Source organism: Lepidothrix coronata, unplaced genomic scaffold (assembly GCF_001604755.1).
Source record: "Lepidothrix coronata isolate B3197 unplaced genomic scaffold, Lepidothrix_coronata-1.0 Scaffold177, whole genome shotgun sequence".
NCBI lineage: Eukaryota > Metazoa > Chordata > Aves > Passeriformes > Pipridae > Lepidothrix > Lepidothrix coronata.
The window spans coordinates 478,659-506,473 of NW_016690357.1; the positions used below are offsets into that span (position 1 = coordinate 478,659).

The 27,815-nt window shown below is 35.3% G+C and overlaps 1 protein-coding gene across 5 annotated transcripts in view; it reads left to right on the forward strand.

The window, feature by feature from the left end:
- Nucleotides 1–27,815, forward strand: part of PHF14 (PHD finger protein 14) — a 161,748-nt gene that overhangs the window by 95,761 nt on the left and 38,172 nt on the right. For 4 of the 5 annotated variants that reach the window (XM_017830360.1, XM_017830359.1, XM_017830362.1 and 1 more), the window contains exon 17: nucleotides 10,861–10,978. In XM_017830360.1, coding sequence (XP_017685849.1) covers nucleotides 10,861–10,978 — 118 coding nt within the window. Of the gene's footprint in view, nucleotides 1–574; nucleotides 1,871–10,860; nucleotides 10,979–27,815 lie in introns of those variants that run through there. The other variant, XM_017830363.1, reaches the window with a different exon arrangement.

Genomic DNA, 27,815 nt, shown 5'->3' on the forward strand with positions numbered 1-27,815 from the left:
TACAGATTTTGGAATTATTGGCTCAAAGACATTTTTTCAGAAGTGACTGGAGCTTTCTACATACTGAATTATTACAATGCATTATGAAAGAAACCCTCCTTTACTTAATGCTTCCTAAATCCTAAGACTTTTTTCTTTCAAATGCTATTCTATAAAGCAAGCATTTTTTAAGGTTATAACACAGTATCCGTGTTGTTTGTGCTTGAAGTCAATCCCATAGCTGCATTTCTGTGGGTTTCAAATGTAAGGAAAATGCTAGCTTCACAATCAAGCCTACTTGTATTAAGTTGTTGCTTTTATGATTTAAAAAAAAAAAAAAAGAAAATTATCTTCTCTTTCTTATGGTGGAGTTTGAGCTGTATTGAGAAAAAATTAAAAGGATGCTATACTTAACTCAGTTTAATGTTTTGACACTTAGAGACTCTTGAAAAGTTTGGTATGGCTGTCTAACTATTTAGATCTGAGCATACACATTGCTTAAATTTAGTGTAATGTTAAAATGTTTCATAAGACAGAGCAGAGCTGCTATGATCTTTCAATGTTAATATTTTTTTCTTATCACTTTACTGTGTAGATACCCTTCATGAGACACAACTCTGCCACAACTCATCCTCGGAGGCAATCGTGGAAACCTTTTATAATATGATTTTTAGATGTGGATAAAGCTCTCAATAGAGTACCTAAACTAAAGGAGAACAGCTACCTTGTCTCAACTATAACCTTATTATGACAAAACGTTCAGTTTGCTTGTCAGGCTCGGATAGAATGTAACTGATTGGTTTGTTATTTGGACTGACAAGGTAGTTAATTTGCCTGCGTGTTTTTGCACTAATCAGGAACATTTTGTATGTGCATCGTTGAAAAATCACGGATAAATGTCTTGTCAGGATTGTCCTATTAAGTAATGTCTTTTTCCCCTGTGCTTCGTTGGCAAATGATGTTATACAATGCTTGGATTCACTGAAGAGTGGCAGAAGCCTGTGGGACTTAAATATTGTGCGTTCCTCTATGGTGATACTGAAATAAGCAACGGTTTGCCATTCGCCTGCCGCTCTACTTATATACAGTTTAATAAGAACATTTCTATATAGAACACCGTGTTGTACATAGACATTACTGTAAAAAAGATTGTTTCCTAAAAAAAAATAAATGTTCAGTGATAATGAGACCTGTAAAACACTTGAGACCTCCTATTCTGAAGGAATAGATTTGCCATGGAAAAATTGATTTTATGCTTATTAGAATGAACTAATTGTTTCTGACTCCAGACACTCAAGTGAATAGAGCTATACCTATATTGCTGTCTAAAAAAATTTTGAGAAAAAGAAAAAATTGAGTATATAGAGACATTTGTTTTATTTGGCTTACTTCTCTGGCAGTGTTCAGGGCAAGCTTATGTCCTCCCAATACAAATACGAAATTGTTTCATAAGCTGGGGAAGGAATGAAGAACTGATCACACAGCATGACAGCTGAGATCTTCGTCTCCGTCCGTATATACCCTGGTAGATGCACACATAGCATTTTGATCTACAAATGGTACAGATCCAGTTCTTAAATCTACAATATCAGTGTGTTGATATCTTCATTGTTTTCATCTTGAAGTTGCTCAGAAAAATTCTGCTCAAATGCAATCACACTTGTAACTTTATGATCTATAATCTTTGAATTTCTTGAGGTATGGTGGTTTTTGTCATCTATCAAGGCACGTTTTCATTTGAGAATATTTTTTAAACTTAAAAAAGAAATTAAATGCTGTAATAAGTATTAGGAGAAATATACAAATTTATGTATACTTATCTACGAGTCATATCTTACCAGGGCATTTCATGTTTGAATATTATATTAAATAAAATTAACCTGATGTCTAACACGTCGTTTTATTTTAAAAAGGGGGTGGGAGAATCTCAGAGTAAGATTTTTGAATGAACTATCAGAAATGCTTACATTCTAGATTGGCAAGGCATACAAAGACACTTTAGAAATAAAGAAATTCGCAGTAGGAAACAGACATTAATGCAGGAATTTGATCTTTAAGGATTCATGAATCCTTTTTTAGGGAGAAAAACCTGAAGTTTATTGACCACTTGTGCAGGATTCTGAAAGTAAAAAGTTATGTCCAAATGCTGTGTAAGCAAGGGAGAAAAAAAAGGGTGTTTGACCATACATCATGCTGAGTTCAGGAAAAAAAAGAAAAAGAGTAACGTTTACTGTGATTTATGATTGTTTATTAAACTAACACAACCTAGGTATTGTGAGTAGGAAAGAATGATAAATGTAGCATATCTTGGCTTTAGTAAGACTTTTAAAATACGTTTGTGTGTGACATTCTATTAAATAAGTTAGTGAGACATTCTGTTAATTAATTTGCAATAAAATATGTAATTAATTAGGAAAGTAAACTAGCTACCATGGACTCACTGTCAAATGATATTTAATTCACTGAGTTCCATTCAAGCTCTCCTAGATTTAGTATTATTATATTTTTGTTAATTTTTGCTTTAGTGTATTAGGTACTGGAATAAAGTGTTTGGTTACATTTGCAGGTGATGACTGTGATGCGAGGAGCTGCAGTGTGAGAATTAAAAAGGAAATTTTAAGAAAGCATTCAGAAAAAGCATGCAGTACACTAAAGAAAAGGGCTGTTGAGTGCATGATTATGATAAAACGAGTAACTAGTTAGAAGATATGTCTTCAAAAAAAGGAAAGCATGGGGGACTCTTGATCACAAACAGCATGGATCAAACTGATCATACCTGAGATGTACAAAGAAAAGCGCTATATTTAACTCATTAAAGTATTTCTCCTGAATATTCAGAAGACCAGTATCTCACCCTTGGAAGAACCTCAGACAGCATATTCTGTCCACTTTGGCAAATAGAGAAGATCCAAAGCATACTGAATTGGATGATAAGAAGACCACAGGAGACATAAATGAATAAAAAAACTTAATCAGTTTAATTTAGAGAAGGCTGGGGAATCTGTCTTCAAAAAGCCTAAATTAATACAAAGATGAAGAAGACAGAAGTTGTTGCAAGGGAAAAAAGAAGTTCTTCAAATATGGTCAGTCCATAAATAAGTTAAATTGTAGCAAGATGATTTAGACAATAGAAAGTTCTTTTCTAACAATAATTGCCCTAGACATGTTTGTTAGGAAAGTTGAGTAATCTCTGCTATTGGAAGATTATAAGGACAGACTAATGTGTGTCAGATACTTTTTTGAGTATTGTTGATACTGTCCTGGGCTTGCTTGATATCCTAAGGTAGTTATCCTGCTGTAATTTTTGTTTGTTCCCCAGTACAGCTTCTGTTCAGGATTTTGTTCCTTTCTTGGTGTTTTCTTTTGACATTAGTTTAGTTCCTCTGCCCCTGCCCCTGCCCCACCTCCCTCCTCTCTCTCTCATATGAATCATTATGTTCCTCATATCCGTCTCTGTTTTTCTAGAAAGCCAGATGTTAACACTTGATGTTTCACTCTTTGAAAGACGTTTGATGGCAGTATTCAAACTATAATGGACTTCTCTAGTAGTTCACAAACAATACACCATTCAGTAGAGTTAATAGCTTGAACACCTGAGAGTGGCACTATAGATGCAATCATGTATTATAACTAGAATGTACTTCAGAAAAATGAATGCAGCATTTGCTAATAACTTTCTTAAATTTTACACTTTTCTATTTGTCAAGGGACATTTTTGGTGTCTATAACTGATGTAGCATTATCTTAAAGTGTGTCTTGGAGACACTGTCTTCACAGAAATGCTTAGTTTAAACACTAAAATACTGTAAATTAAAGTTCTGTACAGTAGCTGTATATTAACAAAAACACATCTGCAATAGTATTTATATAATTACATTCCCCTTGTATATGTGGGCCATTAATGAATTTTTCAAAATAATTTATTAAAGCCATGTGCTGTATAGTTTTGAAGTACTATGAGAGAGAAAAGTGAACACTTCTTGCTGAAAGGAAGCTGTTCATGTACAGGTATAGTAAATAAAGTTTCTTTGTAGTGTTCTTAGAATTACTGTGTACATGTAAATTGAAGTTTCACAAAGCAAATTATTTGTGGACCATTCAGAAAAAAAAACATTACATAGAAATGCCACATAATGATAGCCCTTTCAGATTCTTCCTTACTCATAACTGATCAGTGTTAAGGTTTTGGATATGAGGGGTATTTGTTTGTTTTAGTGTTAAAATAATGAGATAAATCAGTTAGAAGAGGTGGCAGTTTTGAGTTTAGCGTGATAAATTTAGCTACACAAATGTTTACCAGATTAATGATTATTTTCTTTTGCTAGTTTGTGGTATAATTGATTGACACTCTTTTTACTAATGCCCTTGAGATTGGATAGAAATTTAAGTAACTTGGAGATAATACAGTTTCCCATATCCAAAACTGTATAAGTACCTTATCATGAAACTGTTGTTAGCTGAAGGTCAGTAAGCTCATCGTACTCTGTCATGCTGTGTGTCCATCTTGTGCATACACTGTCTTCATCAGTAATAGGTAGATATAAAACCCAGAAATAATAATCATCCCTCAGTTGGTATATTCTCTCGCCTTTTGGCAGTAGCCACGCCCCTCTCTGTTCCAGGTATAACAGAAGGGAATAATAGTCTATCCTCTACCATTGTAAACTACAGAAGTCAGAGACTTTGTTTTGTGCTTGCATTGTACCTGGCATAATACAAATTAGAATGTGACTTAATTACTTGGTATTATTATTACTATGGTATAATGCTTATACCATAAGCATTATCCTTCCCAGAAAGAGTATTTCATTTACCTAAATCAAAATCATGACAATATTAGAATCCATAAAGATATAGGTTGGAAGAAGCCTCTTGAGGATATGTTCCAGCCACCCACTCAATGCAGGACTGACTGCAAAGTTAGATCTATCTTTGAAATTAGATGAAGTTCCTTAGAGTTTTATGTTGTTCAGTTTTTAGCATCTCTGAAGACAGCCTTTTAGGATAACCAGTACTTGTGTATGAAGAGGCTCTAGAGTTGGGCTATATCCTGGTTTATAATCAACATTTTGTGCATGTGCAGTCATGTAAGAATTTTAGTGCTGAAATGCGTCACACTCCTGGTAATAAAGTCACCTAAAATTTGTCTGGCTTGTGTGAGAAAACTTCTAAATATCCTGGTTTCTTAAAACTGTTCTGTAGAACAGAAACTACAAGATGACCATCCATTTTTAGTTGTTATGTCACTTATAGGCGAGGGAAAAAGTATAGCAATCGGGAAGAGGAAAACCAGCTTTTCCAATTTTAATAGGGTTTTATTATTTTGACAATTTTTTGTCTGAAAACAAGAGTCAATAAGAATCTAGATCTTGTATTTTAGAATCTAAATACATTACTGCATCAGTTCTGGTTTGCGCTTGGCCTGCGACTTACCACAGGAAAATGAAAGCGATTTGTGTTGGAATTCACAGGGCTGAACTGAAGAATTTTGGTGTAGCGTGGTAGGGTAAGATACAAAGTTGTATCTTCACTTATTTTCACTTTGTTTCAAGAGGTGTCAGAAACGAAAGCTAAGAAGAAAGTTATCCACATATTCCATAAGGAAAAACTGCTATAGTTCCAGGCTCCTCCCTCAGTAAGTAGAATAAATGTACTTTTTGGAGAGCACTAAACAATGCACTAAATAGACAATTATACAGTTATTTCACAATTAGATTTTTTAATCTCACTGTTTAAATATGGGCTCGAGAAAGTACTTTCTCTGACATGACGTGTAAGAGTCATCCTGTCACCCAGAATTGATCACTCCTGTGGTCTGGTTGCAGTTAAGGTATCACAGGAGCACTTCTCACCCGCTCCAGGCCAAAGTCAGTCATTTTAGTTCTACAGTTTGAATTCACTTGAGCTACATCCATTTATTCTGGGATTTGGGGAATGCTTACATGCTCGTTTCCATTGGATATATGATACAGCCAGTAATAAGAAACGAAGTGGTGACAGTGACTTAAACTATCATAGCTGGTTTTAAATTGTTCATCTGAACCCAAGAATATGCTGCAATTTAAAATTAACCTGCAAGCACATCTCTGGCTGTTTGCGATTTCAGAGTGGCCCAGCCCTTGGGCACTGAGGGATTAAAGGGGAGAGAGATCGGTGCCTGAGAACAAATGTCTGTTCTTCAGATGTGTGTTCCTCAGGTTTTAAGAGCCTTTAGTCAGAAATGGGGTCCAAAACAAACCAACAAGGAAAGATACTTATCAATAGTTGAATCTACACAGGTGCTGGAGTAGCCACAGTGTTGCAACCCCCCAGCAAATGGGTGAGTGGACACACACCCATCCCACTGCAGTTCCTTTAGAGTTTAAAAATTCTGGATTAGCTTACTTCTAGTTTTGTTCTAATTAAGTCATAGTTTGCCAGAGTAAGTCTTATATGACAAGTTCTCTAATTTTAATCATGATGTTGGTTTGTCAATATGTATCAAAGTTTTATATCTTCTTTTTTTTTCCATTAAAGAAAATCTTTCTAGGCTGTTGTGATGAATAGGGCGTAGTATATATATTTTGCAATTTTGTATTTTGTTCAACTTGGTACCTTTTGGCATGACACTGCAGGCGGTGTGCAGTGATGTGTATATAAGTGAGAGATTTTCTGTAGTCTCTGAAGCATATTTGGAAAGTTGTATTTAAAGATTAGCTTATTAATGTTGTGTTTCAGGGGCATGTAGGTAATTACTTTTACAGCTATAGATGGGTGATGCTGTCTCGTGAATGCAAAATAGGTTTCTTCACTCTGGCTGAATCAGCTCTTTGTGGGTTTTGATGATATTAACCAGTGGCTTACAAATGTCCCAGTGACAGGCAGGTTTTGCATTCAGGGCTCCTCTGTAAAAGCACAGGTCTTTTTCCCCAGTGCTCACAGGAAGACTTCTGCAGGCCAACTGATAAGACTCCCTCCTGTGCAGGTAGATGCAATGTAATGAAATTGGATGTGTGTGCTGGGTTTTGTAAATAAAATGAGATTGACCCCAGCCATTATCTCATTTATCTCATTTACATTGTAAAATCAGTATCTACACTATTGATTAGAGCATAATTAGTTAATTATGAACAGGAAAATGCAGAGTTATGTAGGGCTTGAGCACAGCCAGCTGTACTGCTAAAAAAACTAATAAAAACAATCCAAGGGCAAGAGCAGATGGAGATCACTTTATTAAACAACAAAGCAGACGTATTTCAGGTATGGAAATGCCTAATCCAGCTTTCTTGCTGTGAATATGTAGCTGACCTGCATTCTAAACTTCTATAAGTGAAAAATGTTCTATTATTTTTTAACTTATTAACCTTGCTACTTCAGAATTCACCCATTTTCTTGGTATACAGTGGGCATATATTTATCCTCATTAATTGCTGGAATGAGGAACACAGTGATTTCTAATTTTGATGTATAAAGTAATTTCAGGCTTGTTATAACATTGATAGTAAGCAATTACTTGTCAGAGGTAATTTAGGAAATTAGGTTAGCTTGTCTTTGTGTGGAGCTATGTTTTTATTTGCACAAAGTTTACAGTACAGCAGCTAGCCACGCCACTGAAGATGGCCGTGCACTTAACTGCATTTATAAATCATGGGCTTAACCACAAAGACAATTGCCAACAAACAGTAGCAAGATAAAATATTTCCTAGTTTAAGGACTGTTTTGAAGGTGTGACCTTGAATGCACAAGGGTAAAAATTTCAACAGCCTTTAATATGGAAGAAGTGGCTTCTTTCCCTTTTCCCCTCACACCTAGCCTAACAGTTTTACTTGTCCTATTAAGCCATCTTCAGGATGGATGTGGATGATACTTGTAAATGACAATGCCCTGTGATTCCTTTGCTTTGTAAATGTCCGGATTGTGATTGATCTGTGAGTGTGTTTTACCGAGAGGCTGTGAGACTGTCAGTGTGACACCTTTTGTGACCCAACATTTCATTCTCTGTAATTAAGTAGAAAGTACACTGTATTTTGTGTTCCTTTCTTATTTTCTGAATCTGACAGTGGATTTTCTATCATTTTTATGTTGCTAGACAAAAGAACACAACTGATAGTATACACTTGAGGAATTAATCTCGGTTTACTAGTGCCATTTTAACCTAGGTGTAGGATTTTCTTTTAGAATTAGGAGTTAAGAATGCCAATTTTGTTTTCCGCACTGTGATGTGTGTAAGCTTCACATATTGTCCCCAGTCAGTCACAGCAGACAAGAGAATTGCCAGACAGCTGGGGCATCGTCTTTAACCAAGGTGCAGTGTGTATTCATCCATTTTCCCAGCATCATGCTCTGGGAACTTCAAAGCCAGTGCATTTGTGTTCCACAATACAGAATTCATATTTCAATAAAAAGCAGTAGGAAGGAAGCATTTAAAAACATTTGGTATAGTTTTATTTTTATGACCATGCAGCTTTTTATGTTTTGATATGTGAAAAAATACTTTTGTTATTTGCATTTTCTCAGCTGTGCAGATGCAGATGCAGATTGAAGCTATTAGTATCTGAAAACTTTCATATAGATATTTTCTAAGAAAATGCTATTTTTCTTCTGCAAAACTAAACACTCTGAAGTGCTAAAAATTAATGACAATAAATATTAAAGCCATTCAGCTTTAGAATGGTGCCTCGAGATCTGTATTTAATTTCACAATTTTCTCGTTATTTCAACCCAGCCTTGTGAACTCCCTCTGCGTACTGCAACATGGCTAAAGGTGCAGTCAGGAAGTACCTCATTCTAGACAGAAAATGGAAGAGATGTAAGAAGAGATGCCAAAGTGTAATTATAAAGGGGAAACATTTTATTTTGGACATATAAAACAGTTACCTTAAAAAACCAATCTAAATTGACACTGTTTAAATCAGATGTAGATTTTAGGATTAAGCTCTGAAAATACTCTAAAATCAGTCAGAAATAGTGTGATGCTTTATTTTGTATTATTTAGAGGATCCCAAACAGTTTACAAGAAGGGTGTTCTGATAGGGAGTGCTCAAGTGCAAGCCCTTACATGCATAAGATTTCAGATACAGAAATAGGTTGGTAAAAATATACTCCTTTACAGATGAGAACTTTGAGACTCAAAGGAGGCTAAATCTTTTGCTGAAGGTCACATACACTGTTGGGATTTAGGACTGTAACCCATCCCATCTACCACTCTCAACCTTTTTATTATATTATTATGGCTTTCACAAGAAATAAAACTGCATATATTCCTAATTTTAAGTAATATATTTCTACATTAGAACTCTTGTCTTGAAGGACCAAGAATGGTTTCCTGTTATAAGTGGTTTCTTTTTCCTGGAGTTAGATTGAGTCATTGCTAAACAATCCTAAGTATGTATATTGTAATATGGTATATTCCATTTTTTAAAAAATACTGAAACCATCTCAGTCCAGAGTCGCATCCTGTGGATAATCAGATTATTGCTTTTAGTTTCTATTTAGCGGAAAACGGTACATATCATACCCTTATCAGTGCTCGTGGCTTACATGTAACTGCTGCAGACAGAAGGCTTCCCTTGTAAGCACAGCCTTGGCAGCAAGGACAAAAGTATTTACTTTGGTTAAACAATGATAATCAGAAAACAGTTATTTCTTTTTATTTGGACACTAATCCTTGGAGAAGTCACATGAACGTTTTCTTCTGTTAGTACAGCGATATGTTCTGTTAGTTGAGTCCTCTTTCTGCGATGCATTGTGTATTCTCCTGATAAATTATATCCCTCTGTCTTTCATCTGATGATGCCTGTGCCATGCTGTTACTCCAAATTTTGGATGTTTTTGTGTTTGCATGTACTGTACAGGAGGAAATGAGTGCCTAGGGAAGCAGAGAAAGAGAATGTAGGGGATTTCTTAGAAAATTTGATTTTTAAACATTTACTCTCTTTCCTATTTTTGGATCATTGGCTTTAATATAGAGTTTAAGAGCATTTAATGAAGAAAGTATTGCAAAGTAAATTTGAAAAAAGCTTTCATACAAAGGAATACAGAGGCATATGCAAATAAAGTGAAGTTCAGTAGGGCATATGGAAATCTCTGCTTTGAAAAATCTCTTTTGAGCATATTATTGTACTGATTTAAAAATACTTTCATAAAGCACTTGTTCCAGGGTAGCATTTCGTCTATGCTGGTACATTAAGTTTACGTTAACAGCAGGTATGCTGTATGTTTTGAGCTCTTTATGTGGACCACGCATAGTACAAAACACTAATGAAAGGTGTATTAAAGAAGGACATAAAATGGTTGTGTGTACATAGGGCAGTTTTATAAGCGAAAGATAACAGTGAAATACTTTTAAATTAATGCCCCTTTCCAGAAAATTCAAGGTGAATGAGAAAATATTTTGTGCATTTATTTATCAACCATATTGTCCTGGTGTAAAAAAATATAATTCATATCTGTAAATTATACATGAGTTGTTGAACGTGTGAGTGAATTTTTCACAAAGTTTTCCTTGAAAAGATGTGTGCAAAATAGTATCTTAAAACAATGAGAAATCAATATGGTCACTGTCTAAAATAGTCAAAATATCTGAAAATAAATGGCAATGAATGACATTGAAGTATCTAAAAAGTTGGGCAATTTTTTTTCTTTAATTTACAAGTCTTTGAAATATTATCATGTATATAAGATGATGACAGGTGATATGTGAGTGTCTGCATCAGAATATTCCAAATTAAGCAGAACCTACTTGAAGTGATTGTGTTTAAAATTACCCCTTATAGAAAACTGATTTTCTTTATTATGATAATGGGTCAGGAAATCTTGTGCTGAGAATTGCAGGGAAGCTCAATCTAAAATAGTACAGAAGTACCATTTAGTATAAATATACATTTTGCTTTTGTGTTGCAGGTGTGATGAATGCAGGCTTTGCTATCATTTTGGCTGTTTAGACCCTCCCTTGAAAAAGTCTCCTAAACAGACTGGCTATGGATGGATTTGTCAGGAATGTGACTCTACATCCTCCAAAGTAAGTTAATTCATCCCAAAAATAGTTGAAGTATTCTGGTTTTAGGAGTGTTACTTAGTGTCTAAAGTTTTTGATGAAATGCTATGTGTAGGTCTGCTCTGGAAAACAGGAGGTCATAAAATAAAGATTTCAGATTCTCTGTAAAACAGGTAAAAAAACAGAGTGTATGCAAAATGGAAATTATCAATAAAGAGAATTTTACTATCCCAGTTAAATGCTTGTTTTTCCCATTGTGTTCTCTCTGAGAAAGGTGTGAGTATGGCTACTGTATCAGCATTGGTAATATTGACAAGTGGAAGTATTTCAGGAGTAGTACAGAACACAAACCTGTAAGGACAGAGGTAGAAAGTGCATGTGTTTTCTAAACAAAGAAAGATGACTTGAATTGCTAAACTTGTTTTTTTCACTGAAAATTTATATGAAGGTTATTAATACTTTATATTGATTGGTACACCTTGATCAAATATAACACTGTAAAACTAGACCTACATTTTTGACTTGGATTAATTCTCTTTAATACTATTGAAAGTAATAGTATACTTCTGTAGTACTGACTTTTCAAAAAATAAAGATTTTGATTCTTTGTTTGTCTGCACAGAGTCCTCTTTAGTGCTGGCATTCTTTTCTATCATCACTGTAATCTCTGAAGATACACTTTCCAATTGATTTTCAAAATTGGATTTATAAATGCGTCTGATACCTCAGTGTGAAAATAAAAGAGCACTCTAAAAGTCTTAAAGATTTTACAGGCTATTCTACCATTTTCTTTGCATTTTGCAGAATCTTTTAACTAGTAAGGAGGTGAGTCAGTATTTGGATACACAGGGATGCAGCTGTGCAGAGATGTTGTCATAAGTTACCTTTTAGCATACTTGGATACTTAAACTCTTTCATGATATTACTTTTATGACCGACGGATGCAAAATGCTCAGAGAGGGGTATCATTTTTTGGCTCACTAGTGTCCCTTTCCAATTGGAAAAATATGTTATTCAGTTTCCCCTTGGGGGATTAATCAAATTCTTCTTCTGTAAGGAGGTAGGAAGACAGACATCGGAAATTAGCTGTCCAGTATAGTTTGGACATCAAGCAATCTTTCTTGAATACCACTTACATGCAAGAAATATTCCAAGAGTGAATTAAAATTGTTATTGAATTTCTGTCACCTGCTTAAACTAAAACGGGATCTTGATAACATGAGTTAAAATCTCTCGTCTCCTGTATTCTTGACTTCCAAGTAAATAGAAAAATCCCAGGGTTTATAATTTCCAGTTGCATTTTCCTGGAGATTAGCACACCGTGTACCAGATAAATTTTTTTTAAATACTTTATCAAGTAAATTAAGTATGATGGACTTCACTTATTGCAGGCTGTGTATTAGTTTTAAGATGTGTTGAAAAATACAATGTTTTCAAGAGTAAATAAATTTTATCAGTAGAATGATTATCTATTTTGTGTTATCGTAGTGATTATTATGAATTTTTAAAATGCTTGTTACTGTATCTGATTTTCTTTTTCGTTCTTAAAGATTTTAAATGCATAAATTTAAATAAAGTCTCTTGCACTTTCAAGCACAGGCAATTTGCATTACATTTGAGTGAATATGTAATAAATATGAAAGATACCGAAAAATTGTCTTATGGGGACTCCTTGTGGTTTTGTTTAGTCATTTTCCTATAGCTTTTCCACAACTGTGCAGAGAAATTTCTGTGATAAAGTTATATTGGCCTCTATGTTCCTAAAAGTCTTTTTTTAGTAGCTTTTTTCTGTTCTATACTATACTGCATAACAAATTCAAAAAAATTAGTTAAACTTCTTTCAGCCTTAATGCGAATGTATTTTTAAAAGGATTAGGATTTTGCTTATGTACTTCATAATTTTCAAATTCAAAATTCTATATGGCTTTAGGTTTGTGTATCGTATATCTGTGATTTTTCACAGCCAGGAGGAGACGATATGATAAGGCTTTTTTCTACCCCACTCTAGAGAGGGTAGCCTCTCAAACATGTGCTTAGAGCTCAGAAGAGGACTATTGTTGAGAAAGTTGGGTCATTTGCTGCACTCTGCCTGACCTGTGGATGAATTGCAAGGCTGAGCTACCAGCCATTTCAGTCTCTCAGTCACTCACTGCATCCAATTTTTGATGTGTCACAGGGAAGTTTCCTGTATTGATTATAGCTGCAAAATGCAATTGAATTTCCTCCTTTGGCCAAGGAGACTGTTGTTTAGTTCTCATTCTTTCAACTTTGTTAATCTTTTTTGATCCAGTACAAATCACTGTTATACATTTTAAAATTCCCCAATGATATCTTCATTAGCAGTATTGGGCCTCGAAAATAATTGGTAGGTAAATTACATTATCTCAGTTACAAGAGAGATTGTAGTGCGTAGCATATAATGACTACTTAGAAGTTTTTACTTCTAATTACAAATTTCAATTTTAGATGTTTAGGAAAAGTTGCATTCTGCTGACAACGAATAATGCTATTTCATTTTCAGATTTTGCTAAGCACTTGCAGGTGTCAGCAGTACAAGTGATGTGATTTAGCAGTAATAAACGTATGCTTTAATTTGATATCTAGCACAAGTGCTGGACATGCTACTTCCATTTTTCTTATGGTAGTCATAGGACTCTCCAGCAATTGTGTCAGTTTTTCCACCAGTGTAACATATTCCCATATTACCCTGCCTGTCAGATAATAGACAGACAATGACTTTGCTGTAGGGCATGAGGGCAACAGCTTCTCTGCTGGTAATACTTGCTGTCAGCCTTCTGTGGAATGGGTAATGCTCACTACTAAGGTCTGACAAGCTCTCTCATCTCAAAAACATTGTAGATTTTGTTACATCACATGAAAGCTGAAATAAACCTATAAGGTCTCCATTTCTATAACATTATCCATCTACCCTGCAAAAGGATTACAGTGTGCTTTCAGGGTTGCCAAACAGCAGTATAAATCATAATGTTCCTGCTAGTTTGTATTAGTGGTATTCAGACTTAATATAGAGCCTTGTTTTAGTTAAATTTAAGAAAGATAAAATAAATAGAACATAAACCAAATTACTCAATATTATGACGTGGTAGTATTTAGTAGTAGTAGTAGTATTTAGTAGGAATAAATGTGGCCTGACCATTTGTTCATTATGTACAATAAGATCTCACTATGAGCTCTCTCTATATTATTAGATGTGGACTCCTTTCTATTGCCTTCCAGTGAAAAGTAGTGTTTGAAATCTCTCCTCCAGTTTTAAAATTTGAAAAGACCAAGGCAGTAAGGAGTTTAAACATATTATCATGCTGGTTACACTGACCGTGGTAGTTGGGTTGCTCATCTTCACGTACAATCTATTTTGCAAAATGCTGCAGAGTGTACATGTTGGGTCATTATTTGAGTGCTGCAAGATCAGCTGCCTTATCTCTAGACTTCTGTTTAGTTTGCTTTTATTTCATCTTTTTACTGTATTGCATTTTTTCAGTGGAAATAAATTGTCAGTATATATGCATAGAATTCTCATCTAAACCCCTCAGGAAATATTTTCTGGAACTACAAATACATGACACACCAAGCCTGGCAAATAATATATTTTTGTACGCATTTTGTGTTGAAAAGCAACTGTGGATGATTTTGCTTATTTTCCAAGCATTTCTTTGGGTATATCTTGCTTTCACGTAATGAATATGCAAATGTAATTGGACACTGTAATATTAAATTATTGAATATAATGTTTGAAATAATGTTTTAAGTTTAAAAGAGTTTTTGATATGCAAAATGTATTTCAAACCTTTAAATTTGGTCAGATAAAAAGAAAAAAGTGTACAATTCAATTTAATTCCTGTATTCCATGGAATTGTATTCTAGTCAAAAATAAAGTTGGTGGTTAAGAAGGCCTGTGAGGAGTGCAGAAGTGTCTTATCTATTCCTGAGTTGTGCAGGTGACAGTGTTGTTATGGTTTTTGGATTTTCATCTTTTTCATTATGACTTTTTTTCCAAACTAAAGAAGCATTTCGTCACACAGTTTCGTACAAGTGTGTTAAAAATTAAACAATGAAAACAAAAATTCCTGATATCCTGATATCTCTCAAAAGTTAGGAAATACCAAAATTAAGGTGGCATGAAGCACTCTAAGTCCTTTTGTGGCTATGTGGGACTTTGCAGCCTTTAATCACTTCATGTTATGATTTTTTTGTCTTCTTCTATAGGACCCCTGCCTTCTGTGATTTAGCTGTTGGGGGTCACTAAAAAGGATTAATTTGGGTTGAGATATTTAGGTTTTGCAGGGCACGAGAACTAAAGTGATGATTTCAGAAATGGGAAAAAGAAAGTTTGACCTTATATTTGAAGTAGTTGAGTTGATACCAGTAAATTGAATTTTATTTTTGTCTCACCCCAGAGCTCCTGTGAGTGCTAGACAAAATTATCATTTCCAAATGTTTAGTAATCTTTTTCTCCTTGTTTCCTGTTACCCAGCTTGGATCCCTAGGCCCATCCTGTAAAAATGCTGAATTCTCTGAGCTGGTGGGTGATGGTGTAAGCAGTGTTTTGAAAGTACTAAGTGTGCATAACAGTGTGGTGTAGACTATTGCAAATTGAGTAATTTAATAGAAATTTTATTTCTTACTCTCCGTGTGTCTTGGCTTCCCTATTACAAAATGTCAGCACTGCTCCCTTATTTTAGACATTTTCTGTAGATTTGGATGAGCTGTTTTCTGGAGCTGCCTTTTCCTGTCCACTGGCAATAGGAGGAAGCCAAGACAGGTAGTTTAGATTAGCGAGGGTTACAGTTTAGGTGGAATTCTCCTTGCCTGAGTACACATAGAAGATGACTGAATCAGCGTTGCGTAGACAGACTTTATCTGGGCTTTTACTAAACAGTCTGAACGAAACATTTTCAATTTAGCCAATATCTTTAACTTTTTATATACACAAGAAAACACTATTTGGATGTAACATATGAGGTTGGCACACAGGAGTAATATAATGCTTAATCATGCCTTAAATATGTTTTATATGTGCTATATTTTGTCATACAATGCAATTTTACAGTTATTTTTAAAATACATTTTAAAATAAATATACCAAAAAAATCCTTAAAAGTCTTTTGAATTAGTTCAGATTTGCTTCAGTTGCATATTCTGACAAAGGCTAACCCTCATTTAGTCACCTTACATCAGAGAGATTGTTGCACCTTCTTTTGAGGACAGAACATAGAAGCAAATGTACTGCCATCACGGCACACAGCATTGCAGCTGAAGAATGATAAAAGAATACTGCTAATAAATCTGCTTGCTGGTTCAAGCAGAACGTAATATAATGGGAAAAAAAGTTCAGTTTCTATGCAACATTTTTCAGCCAGAACTTAGGAGTATTTCAAGGTAGTTTACAGAAAAACAAATTACATAGTGCAATTCACGGGCTGCAGTTGTCTTCCTCCAGTGCAAATATTATGATCTATGTTATGGTCATCAAGAATGATCGAGTTAAACATTTTTGTGTGTATTTACATGTTTAAAAGTTTGTTGAGGACAGTTTAATTAGGACTTTGGTTTCTTGTGTGATATAGAAAGAAAGATGTTTTCTAAAATACAGCTGGCAAATATGTGGTTTTCCTAGGTTTCTGACGAGCAGTAAGACATTGGCAATGTAATGATTTCCTTAAAAATTAACAAATTGACCAAGTCTATAAAGCCCTGTAAAGATTTAACAGAAGTCCTTACACCACTTATGCCCAGTTTTTATAACTCCAGTAATGCCAAACTTTGGTACAGAAATTAATTTCACTATCAAGAGTGTCGAAAAAGGGTGAAATTGCAGTGTATGGCAGTTCTTATTAGTTGGCTGAAGTATTGCCAAATGTGTTGTAATATTTGCTTCCCAGGTATCATATTTTTTTAACAAAAATTAGTTGGCACAGCCTCTGTTATTTTCTGGCAAACAGGTATAACACATCTATGTAATGAATAATTTATATAATAAAATGTTCCAAAAATAATCAGCCTTGAAATTAACCTAAGATGGGACTTGATTTATGAATAGTGGATAAGTTATTTGCTCTGAAATCCCCAAGTTAATCCAAATATTCACGTACACTTAGTTGGCAGGAGATTCCCATAGTGTAGATGGGAGGCTTAGGTTTTAATGAAAAAAAAAAAAGGTTAAGCGCTGTAAAATATTTCTGGAACAGATACTTGTTTTAAATATTTTAATTCTTCTCTACATCAAAATCAATTTTACCAGTTCAAATGTTCCCTGGTACTGACTGCCAGATCCTCATCATGGGCTTCTAGAGCTTGTACTTTTTAGGTGCATCTTAACTGTATAAAATTTTGTAGTAGAAAATGAGCAATACAATATAACATTGTCTTTCCCATAACGTTGTCGGAACAGATCTCTCTTTGGCAGGTGACTGTGCAGCTAATACCAGGAAGAAGTTTAAAGAAAGTGGAATATAGAGATTTTTTGTAAAATGTATTATTGTTTCGAATGCAAAACCAGATTTCTGATTCTGAAGGATAACACTGGGATAGATCAAAAAGTATTATAAAAAATAAACTATTAATTAGGAGTGCAAAGTGAAACATAACTTTTTCTTGCATTACACTGTGACAAAAGCCAGCAGTTAAAATAAGCCCGCTAAGAATCTCTTTTGCAAGTGGCATATTTTTAGAAAATTTGGACTTAAACTATGCACTGCAGTTTTAAATGAGATTTTTTTGTCAAAAGAAAAAAAAAGACCGCTTTTAATGGTACTTGTTCCAAAAATTATTTGGTTTCCAAGTTCATTTTCTTCACCCTATTTTTTGCTATGCAGGAGAAGGAAGAAATCCCTTTGCTGCTTAGCTTTATTCACTCTTTTTCATAAACAACCCAACAATATAGAGTTTTTTTCCAAAGCTGAAACTTTGCACACGTTCTTTGTCTTGGTGTGAGAGCAGTAGTTCTTCCCAAAACTGCTCCAGCATGTGTCAGTTCCCACAAGGTGCAGTCCTTCAGGAACAGGCTGCTCCAGCTGAGTCATAAGTCCTGCCAACACACCTGCTCCAGTGTGGGCTCCTCTCTCCATGGGTTCACAGGTCTTGCCAGGAGCCTGCTCCAGCACGGGCTTCCCACAGGGTCACAGCCTCCTTTGGGCATCCACCTGCTCCAACATGGGGTCCTCCTCGGGGTACAGGTGGATCTCTGCTCCCCCATGGACCTCCATGGGCTGGAGAGACACAGCTGCCTCACCATGGTCTGCATCACGGGCTGCAGGGGAATGTCTGCTTCAGCGCCTGGAACACCTCCTCCTTCTGCGCTGACCTTGGTGTCTGCAGAGTTGCTTCTCTTACTCATCTCTCTCCAGGTGCTGTTGAGTAGGTTTTCCCCCCTTCTTAAATACATTATCCTCACTGCCACTGTTGCTGATGGGCTCAGCCTTGGTCAGTAGTGGGTCCAGCTGGCATTGACTCTGTCAGATATAGGAGAAGCTTCTGGCAGCTTCTCACAGAAACAAACCCTGCAGCCCCCCACCCTGCTGCCCAAACCTTGCCATGCAAACACAACACAAAAGTGAAGCAAATTATTTTTTCACAAGGCACGAATCAAATCATTACTGAAGTAGTCCTCCTTTTCATGAGTAGTCTTGATAATTTTGCTTTTTTGTGACTAAAAATATGTTACTGAAGTTAAAAAAAGGATGACTGCATTTAGAAATGAGCTTGGTCATTAATTACCACTTTAGTTAAAATGCACACCCATGTTCAATTGCCAGTGGAACGTTTAAGAGGTCCCTGATTAATAAAGTGCTGGAAACAAATCATGAACAGCATAGTGCTTGTACATTTTTAATGCATGTAATCTGAATGTATACAGTCTAATATTTAAATGACTAAATATCTAGTTTAGTTATAATAAATATTACTTGAAGGTAATGGTTAAGGAAGCAAAATTTCTTCATGGGCAGCTGTTAGAAATGCTGCTGCTACTCTGTACCTTCTTTAAGTTATGCTTCTAACAAAATCTGCTTACAATTATGGTTTATCTGGGCAATAGCTCTGCTACTGAATTGTGACTTACTCTTCCTAAGCCATGACAGAATGAATTTACAGCCTACATTGCCTGCTACTGTAATACTGAGTGGCAAGAAATCTCTGCTGGGACCTTGCTGCAATGGGGAAAATTCAGAAATCAGCTAGTGTCAAGATTGAAGTAAAGCCACTGAATGTGGTTTTATGCTAGCACAGCATAAGAGAACAAAAAACAAGAGCACTTTTTCAGCCCTGAGCAGCACCCCACAACAGAAAGATTTTATATCTTCTCTTTGGTATGCAGCTATGCATACTCTCAAAGAATGGGAGAAGGCTGAAAGAGGAGTAGTGTCTGAGAAGGACAGAGGAAAGAAGATTGCTTGCTTCTTACAGAACTGGAGACTTTCTTGCTTTTAAAAATCAATTTGTAAATATTTACAATATCGGGCAGCATTGTGACTGAACTTTGCTCATTGAAGATGCTGTATGGAAATGTAAAAGACACAGAGATAGTAGTTTTACTGCAAGTTTTCTCCATTTTACATTCCTTTTCAAGTGAAGTCAACGAAAAGAAAATACACATGTGTGAAAGTAACTACACTGTAGCTGCCAAAGCATAATATCTTACACCACTGATGAACATTCAGATGTACTTAATCAATCCAGCTGTCTTCCTGCTTCTAGAGTTCCTAAAATAATGAGCCTTTTGGGTATCGATACTTAGGGGTGTCATGTTGACAGTGGAGCCATAAAGAAATCTAGCAATAAGTTGTAATTGACCATCACTACTTTCAATCAACAATCTTATTGGAAATTTTGATTTTTATTTACTTAATTAGTAGAAGATACTTTGATTTTTGAAGTGTCTGAAAAAAAGTGTGAATGAAAAGCTTGTAATTGGCTTTTGAATTTTTAAACCTTTTAAGTCTTGATTAAATTCTTGGGTTAGATGATATAAGATTCCAAGAGGGCAGTATTAAGAAAAAAGCTCTGACATTTCTATTGTACACAATCTTATTTTTGTTTGAATATTTATGAAAAATTAAACAGTCACCAGAAAATAGCAAGGTGTGTTCTTTGCAGTGACATAAACAGTAACTCCTGATGTGCAAAGATATGTCTGGAGGCTGGTGCCATCCTGTTCCACTCTAATTTTGCAAAGCACTGTTCTATTGTTACCATATTTCTGAGATAAATTTCTTTACCTAGAAATATATTTCTTGCCTTATGTTTTACATAGAACTAGAAGGTATGTAATTAAAGAAGAATTATATATTTTAAATCCTCAGTAGTCCAGCTTTATTAGGTTGCAAATTATCGTGGGACATCACCTGTTATCGTATTCTCTATGACAGAACAAGAATTAGATCTTTAATTGTTAATCTCAGGATAAGATCTGAACGCATTATTGTAGTTGCCCAATTAAGTGCTCATGTTTACTTTCAAAGTTGATTTTATTTTCAAATCTTCCAAAGAAATGCAACCATATATGTCAGTTTACGTAATGTGTCACTCATCAGTATAAATTGTTAATGCTGCTTGGGCAAAATCTAATCATATTGAACCAGGAGAGAAAGAAGATGGGGTAAGAAACCAAAAAAAGTGCCATTTTATGAAGTGCTAAGCAAGTAATGAATTCTAGTACAGTCAAGATTTGCTTTTCGTCGTCGTGTTCGATAGTGGAAGTGAGATTCAGTTGCCATCGTCGAACAGAAATTCTTAGTGCCAGCCACATTTAATCACATTTTGCAGAAAACAGCTGGGCATTGCTGATTTGTGCTGTGTCAGCCACTTTCTCCTCAAAGGAGTGTCTCATCGCTTGGATTTTAGCGTTCTGTGGCAGAAAAGTTCCATCCTCTTAAAATTGGCTCAGCAGATAGCTTGTGTGGGAATATAGCTGCAAGAGCATTACAATCAGCTCTACCAGAAAAATGCACAAATATTATATAAAATTTTAAGGTGGCTTTTGAAAAGATTTTCTCAAAACCTTTAAAATGTATAATGCGTTGTTAAATTCTGGTAGCAATTAAGTTTATCTGAGATTTTTTAGTAAACGTGTTTTGATAACGGTTGAAAATTATTATCTGGTTCAGTGGTTTGAAACACCTTTGTGCATGTTTGAAAAGTCTTAAGTGTATTTCAGCTGTGACAAACAGTACCAAAAGATTCTGTGTGTGGAAAACGTTGGAATCTGTAGCTATCAAGATTTCTTTTAGCTGCTAATCTCGTGAAGACTGAAGGGCAGATGGTATCCTTTCAGATATGGGGTAAATAACCAAAGGAAAAAAGTATCAAAAAGGAAATAGCAAGATAACTCAATATTTATGGAAGGTACATACAAGTGTACTTCAAGTGAGTTAAACACATCACATTTATTTTTGGAAGTAGAAGGGTGTCAGCAGATTGAGACAGTCATTGACATAATGAATATTAAATCTGTAACCGGTCCTCTGCAATAAATAAGGACATATATCAGGTACTAATATTTACAAGTATATTGTGTATTACGTGAAGATGCAGTTTGCCCTACCATTTTGTTCTACCACATATCTCCACTGCTTCTTTAGGTTAAATGTACTGCACAAGGCAGAGGAATTTCGGAGCAAAATGATGCTCTAAATACTTTGTTTTGTAACTAGCTGGTGGTAAGGAACTTCTTGAAGATGTCTGTTTTCACGTAAGGATAGCTTCAAGAATCTTACATTTAAAGGTAATTATGAGAAAATACAAAAATATTGAGATATGGGAGCTGTGATTTATTAATCTGTTATTTATTATCTCACTGAATGAACTGTTGACCTATTGTTTATGTGCTTTCTGGATACAGCATAGACAGAGACTGAAAAGCTCCTTTATATAAAAATAGTTAAATAGAAGACAATAGATATGCTGGTTAATACACCATGAATCATTTTACCCACTGACTCATTCTTCCATGCGAAGTGACCTGCTTCAGATAAAGAATAGTAAGATGGCTTAAGCAATCCCTTGGGAAATATGATTTTGAACCCCTGTAAGAAGAGGAAGAGAGAAGTGAACCAGGATCTTCCCTATGATGATGGAATGTGTTCACCATTTAATTCAGGGCAGCAGTCAAACTATCATCTGAAAGTAAGGCATTCAGTGTGTCTATCTCTTTTTTCTTTTTATAATTTGGGAAGAAATAAGAAGGAAAAAAGGTAGGGACAGTTATTAAACCCCAGAGAGCTTTCAGTGTAGTGCATCTCAGAAGGAGAAAGGGAATTGTTGATGATCCAGGGTAGTACTGCTGAATTCTGAACCAAGCTGGCATTTAAAATACCCTGTTATTTTGAAAATTCCTATTGTTAGTTTAAATGATTCTACATTCTGGTATGCTGATCTGAACAGATTTTATTGAGGTATCTTAGTATATATTTAACTTAGCATTTTGGTTAAGGTCAGAAATTCATTTTTGAAAGGAATTACCCAGTTGCCACCAATTGGTAAGCTTAGTTCACATTATGGAGTGGTTCCAAGATTGTGCCAAGCAAGTGCCTGTCAAGGGGCACTGAAGCCGAGGATGTATTCTGACTGCTGATGGGGATACCGTCTTCATGACACTATCTTTGCAATGTGTATTGTACACCTGGCTCATCCTCAACACCAGCTTCTTTGATCTAAAGAGCTGTTCCTATCACCCCACAGTTTACTGGTACGAAGTGACTCTTGCGTATGCTGTATCAAAGGTATGTTTGTGTTTCGGTTTCATTGACTATAAAAGTTGTTTCATTCCTATTTTGATAATTTGTGAAATTCAAATATTAGTACTCTCAAGATTAAAAGCCTAAAAATGAATACACAAGTATATACTGCTGGGGTATGAAGTTTTATAATTTGTATATGTGTGTAAGCTCTGTATTCATATGCTTTTAACTGAAAGCATCTGGTCTACAATGTTAAGCAACCATATTTAAGAGTAAGGTACTTGGTGTGTGTTTTCTACTACAGATGAGAAACATAAAAAGGAATTTTGTCTAGTAGATGTAATCTGATAAAATAACCCAACCAAACAAAAAAAGAATCACACCCAAACCTAAAAAAAAATCACAGGGAAAATATATATATGCCTTAGAAACAAGGCAGTAAAGTTGACATTTCGCACGAATTTAGTTTCATCGTTCCATGTATCATTTGCAGTGTTCTTAATTAGGGAAGAATGAGGAGTTTCTAGGCCTTTCTAAGGGTGCTCTAAAGCTGCAGCAGTAGTTGTGACCTTTCAGTTCCCATGAGCTCAGCAAAAAATGGCTGATTAGTGTCACATCTTAAACTGTGTCAACTGGGCTGTTCGTTCCCTTTTTAGTAAACATCCCGTTGTCTGTGCAGCTCAGTGTGACAGCGTAAAATAACCTACTGTTTTAGCTGGCTACTTTATATTAATAAGAGTATGTATGTCTATTTAGTGGTATAAAGTTATCTGGAAATTTTCTTTTAATTATATTTGCAACCGGCATGAGTGAATAAATCAGGGGCACTCACAGAACAGTGTTCCTAAGATTTGTTTGAACCTTCTTAAAGGATGACCAAGGTATTTTTTTTTAATATGGCACATTCGGATGTTAGATCTGAGAAGTAGGGTATGTATAGGAAACATTTTTATAGAAACTTTTTTTAAGAAATGATAGATTCATTCTCTAAAAATATTTTTATAGCCTTGAATTAATGTTTTACTTTTCTGCTTTTTCAGTTCAAAATAAATGATGGTACCTTTTAGGAATAGAGAGAGAGAAAGGAGGAGCAGGAGAGAGAAAAGCACGATAACAAAAATAAGGGGAGAGAAAGAAGCACCCTTGGTGTAAAAGGGGAACTGTAAGCACACACACATTCATGAGAATGAGAAAATTCTACTTGGGGAATACACAGAAACCCTTTCAGGGGAGAGTGGGGTGAATTAAAAAGAAAGGGTTGAAGCAAAGTGGAAAGGAGAATGTGGAGGACACACAGAGAGCCTTCCCTCAGAGCAGGGTAAAACAGTTATAGAAAAACCTCTGAAACAACAAGCAGATAAGTGAGTGCCATGTAAGGATAGTTTAGAGAGCTATAAAACTTGTGTAATAAACTTAGACTGCAAAAAATTATTTACTGTGCAATCCTTTTCTTTATTTCATCTTGTTACTCGAAAAATATTCTGGAAATGAGGAGAGATGAAAACCAGTCTTGATTTAATAAGTAGCCTTTGACGATTTTGTGATGCTTTTGGTGATCACACATTTTAATATCACTCTGTTTTGCATTATGTTGGGAAAAGCTGGACTTCAAGGAGTTGAAAAGCAAGAATCAGTGCTGATGAAGATGTAAGGAGCTAAATAAATATTACTTAAAGGACTTCTCAAGATGAAAAAAAACCAAACAACCCCATGAATGTGCTGACCCTGTCTTGAGAATTAAGTTAGATGGTACAATTTAAAGCTTTGTTCCAACATCTGACAGACACACTCTGCATGCTGATGCATAATATCTGAAGATTGTGTGCTTGAAAGAAAGCCTTTTCTGAGCGACATTCTATTTTTGTTAGAATAAAGCAGCTGCTTTTTAGAGCAGAGATCTTCTCAAGTGCTCAATCTTCTCGTTCAAGTATTAGCCAAATATTGTGAGCAATTTTGTGTATGCTTTCTCCCAAGCTGCTGAAGTGAACTAAAGCAAACTATTTTGACCATAAATTGTGCAAATGTGCAGCTTGACCCTGAGAGGTGAAAGTAAGTTTGGTGCTGTACCTTACTCCCAAATTGTCACCGCCTCAGCAATCCAAAAGCATGGAAAGTTTGGAGCAATTTAAACATGATTTGAAAAGAAATACAGCTGGGTAAAACTTTCTTCTAGGGAGACTGTATGAATGGATTGCTGTGGTCTGCCCTTGATAATTTCTGAAGGAATAATACATTGCTTAAGGAACCAGACAACTGCAAACCCAAATGTTAACCTTACTAATGCATCAGTTGTAGCTGCAGCACTGCCTTCCAGGAGTGATATCAGATGGCTTTGTACATCTGTTGTTAAGAAAATAGTTAAAATGCTAGGTGTAATGTGCTCGTATAATTTTGTAAATATGTTGAATATGTGGAAGTCAACAATTGCAGTTATATGCAACGTACATACAGCTACACAGTAAGCACCACACTTCCTGTGACTGTAGATGCTTGTGCTGTGTTTGACAATTTGTTTTGCAGCTCCGGGGTTTTTTGGTTTTTTAGATGGTGGAAAAAAGAGTTGGAGAGATCAGAGCTGTACAAAACAGGCACAGGGAAGATGAAAAATCCTGATCCAGCAGTAATGAATTATGTGTGTACTGCCTTAAAGAGGTTTTAGAACTCCATAAGATAACTTCTTTAAAGTCTGTAAAGTGTAAAATGAGAACAAAAATAATTTTCTAGGCTATAGTATATGCCTGTAACCTAATTCATAACTTGAAAAAAATAGCAGAACAATATATAGGAAGAAAGCAATGTGGACAAAAAAAAAGGGAAAAAAGTATTGACTTACTCTTACATGCAGTGATAATGGCATAGTACAGCAGTCTTGTCAGTATATTAATATCCTTCAAAAGGATATTCATATGAAATCTGTTGCTCTGGTGCACCAGATAATTACCAAATTATGCAAGACATAGGAGATTTAACACAAAAAAAAGATAGATATTGTCTTTTTTCCTTTAGTGAAGAAATTCTAAAAATTGCTGGTGATGATATACATTTTAGTACACACATTTTTTGCCAGTAGTTTGAGCCACTGTGATCATTGGCTTTAATCCGTGGCAGTAACAGGAAAGTTGTATTCTTTATTTCGTACGTACAAGAAGAGATTAGCCTGGTGAGTTTATGATTTGAAGTTTAATTCCCTTTTTTTGTATTCTAATGTGGTTTTATTAATTACAGTATTTTAAGAGTTGATTTTTAATACAGTTCAAAGAATTCCAGGGTCAGAAAAAATAGCTATTGAAAAGGTAGCTAAAAGAATAGCTTTTGAATGTTGAGGAATAGTGAATGATGAGAAAGTAAAAGGAAAATACAATAGAGGAGCTTGATTTGGAAGGTGGAAAATTCAGTCCCAAGAGAGGTAGGGTTAGTACACTGAGTAATGGAAATGTAGAAAAATATGTGAGTTCGAAGGGGGAAACTAATTCAGGTTCCAGAGGTCAGTGAATGATAATACCTTCAAATAGTAAAATATTCTACTGTTTGCTGTTTCTATTTGCATGTGATAAAGTTGGAAGAATAAATATGAAAAACATTATTTTGAGAGTGTTCTTTCTAGCTTTAAATATATGTAAATGATTTTTTTCCATTTGAAGAAGGAATCCAGAGAAAACAGATGATCCTGTTTACTTTCATACTTTCAACTTCTAGTAAAATACTTCAAACACTTCTAGTAAAATGTTAACAATAGTAGCATGCTTATTTTAAAACAACAGTACAGGTGGGAATTTACCCTTTGCACTTGGAAATCTAGGTAGATTTCAAAGATGTAAGCATGCTTTGTCAGTGCTGTAGTTTATTGGAAGAGGGACAATAAATTAAAACAGATGAGTATTTGTTGGAAACTTCTTGTAACTTTATTAGTTCTTTCACAATGGACAGGGTATTCGAAGAAAAATAGCAAAACTAGTGCAAGGCTAACAAATGTAATTAAGTTTCTATATTTGGAAAACAGAATTATAAAAGGTCTTTGGTTTGTTTCTGTCTTTAAAAGAAGGCAGAGGTTTTAGGGCTAGCTTAAGGTTTATTACCTGAACTGAGGTGGTTTCAGAGTGAGCTGAGAATGAGACCCTGTTGTTTTAACAGTGTATAGACATAGAAGTCATCATCCCCTTCTCAAGAAAGAGAAAAAATAGCCAAGGACTATTGTCCTTGGCGTTGCCTCTGTGACTGGCAGCGTAGGAGGTTAGCACATGGATGTGAGAGGTTGCATTTGTAATTTCCTATCTTTGGAGAGGGCAGGAGAGAGGAGATTGTCAGATGTTAAATAAAATCAGCATGAAGAGAGTGACAAAGGCAGAATAGAAAGAGGAAGGGAAATCTCGCAACTCTGGAGCTTGACTTAAAAGTTTAAAGCCCATATTCTTGCCTCATTAACTAACACAGGGTAAAATCTAAGGAATAGGAAAGTGATTGATCTCATATCTAAATAGATTGAGATCTCTGCATCAGAGATTGAAAACTCTGCATTTCTCCTGGAGGTTTACTTTGGCCACCTGTGAACTGTGGAGAGCTACAAATAGCTTGTCTGCAGCAGATTTTCCCAAATTCTGGCCAAGATGTTGTGAATACTTTCAAAGTATGCCCCCTGGGGTGTAAGAGAGAATAAGGACGGTGGGAGTGGTTGATAGCTGCTGGAATTGTATTCCATAGTCTGGGCTGGAGAGGCACTGTTGGTCTGACCCAGGAAGGCTTTTTTTGTGGAGCACTGAAGATGACACTCTGTGAGGCTACCAAGCCCTTCAGCACTTCAATAAAAATGTGCTAATTTCATCCCATAGTGCTTCAGCTATGAGATGTCTTCATGTTTCAGAAAGGGCTTTTCTGCCCCTCCCCCTTTTGTAAGTCTAAAGGGGGACAAATATTTCTACTTTGTTACTATTAGAAGTCTTTGTTAGTAACTTTGGCTTCCAGTTCATTACTGCAGTCATGTTTTCACAGCCTGGTGTGAGAGATAAACCCTTTGCAAATGAACACAGCATCCATTTTCTTTCTACCTCAGGCCACACAGAATTGATTAGGTAATAAAATGACAGTACGATGTAATATACTGACGGCTCTTTAATTTGAAAACTAGTTCCAGGCTGATTCAAAACTTGTTTAAAACTAATTTATGAGTTGTG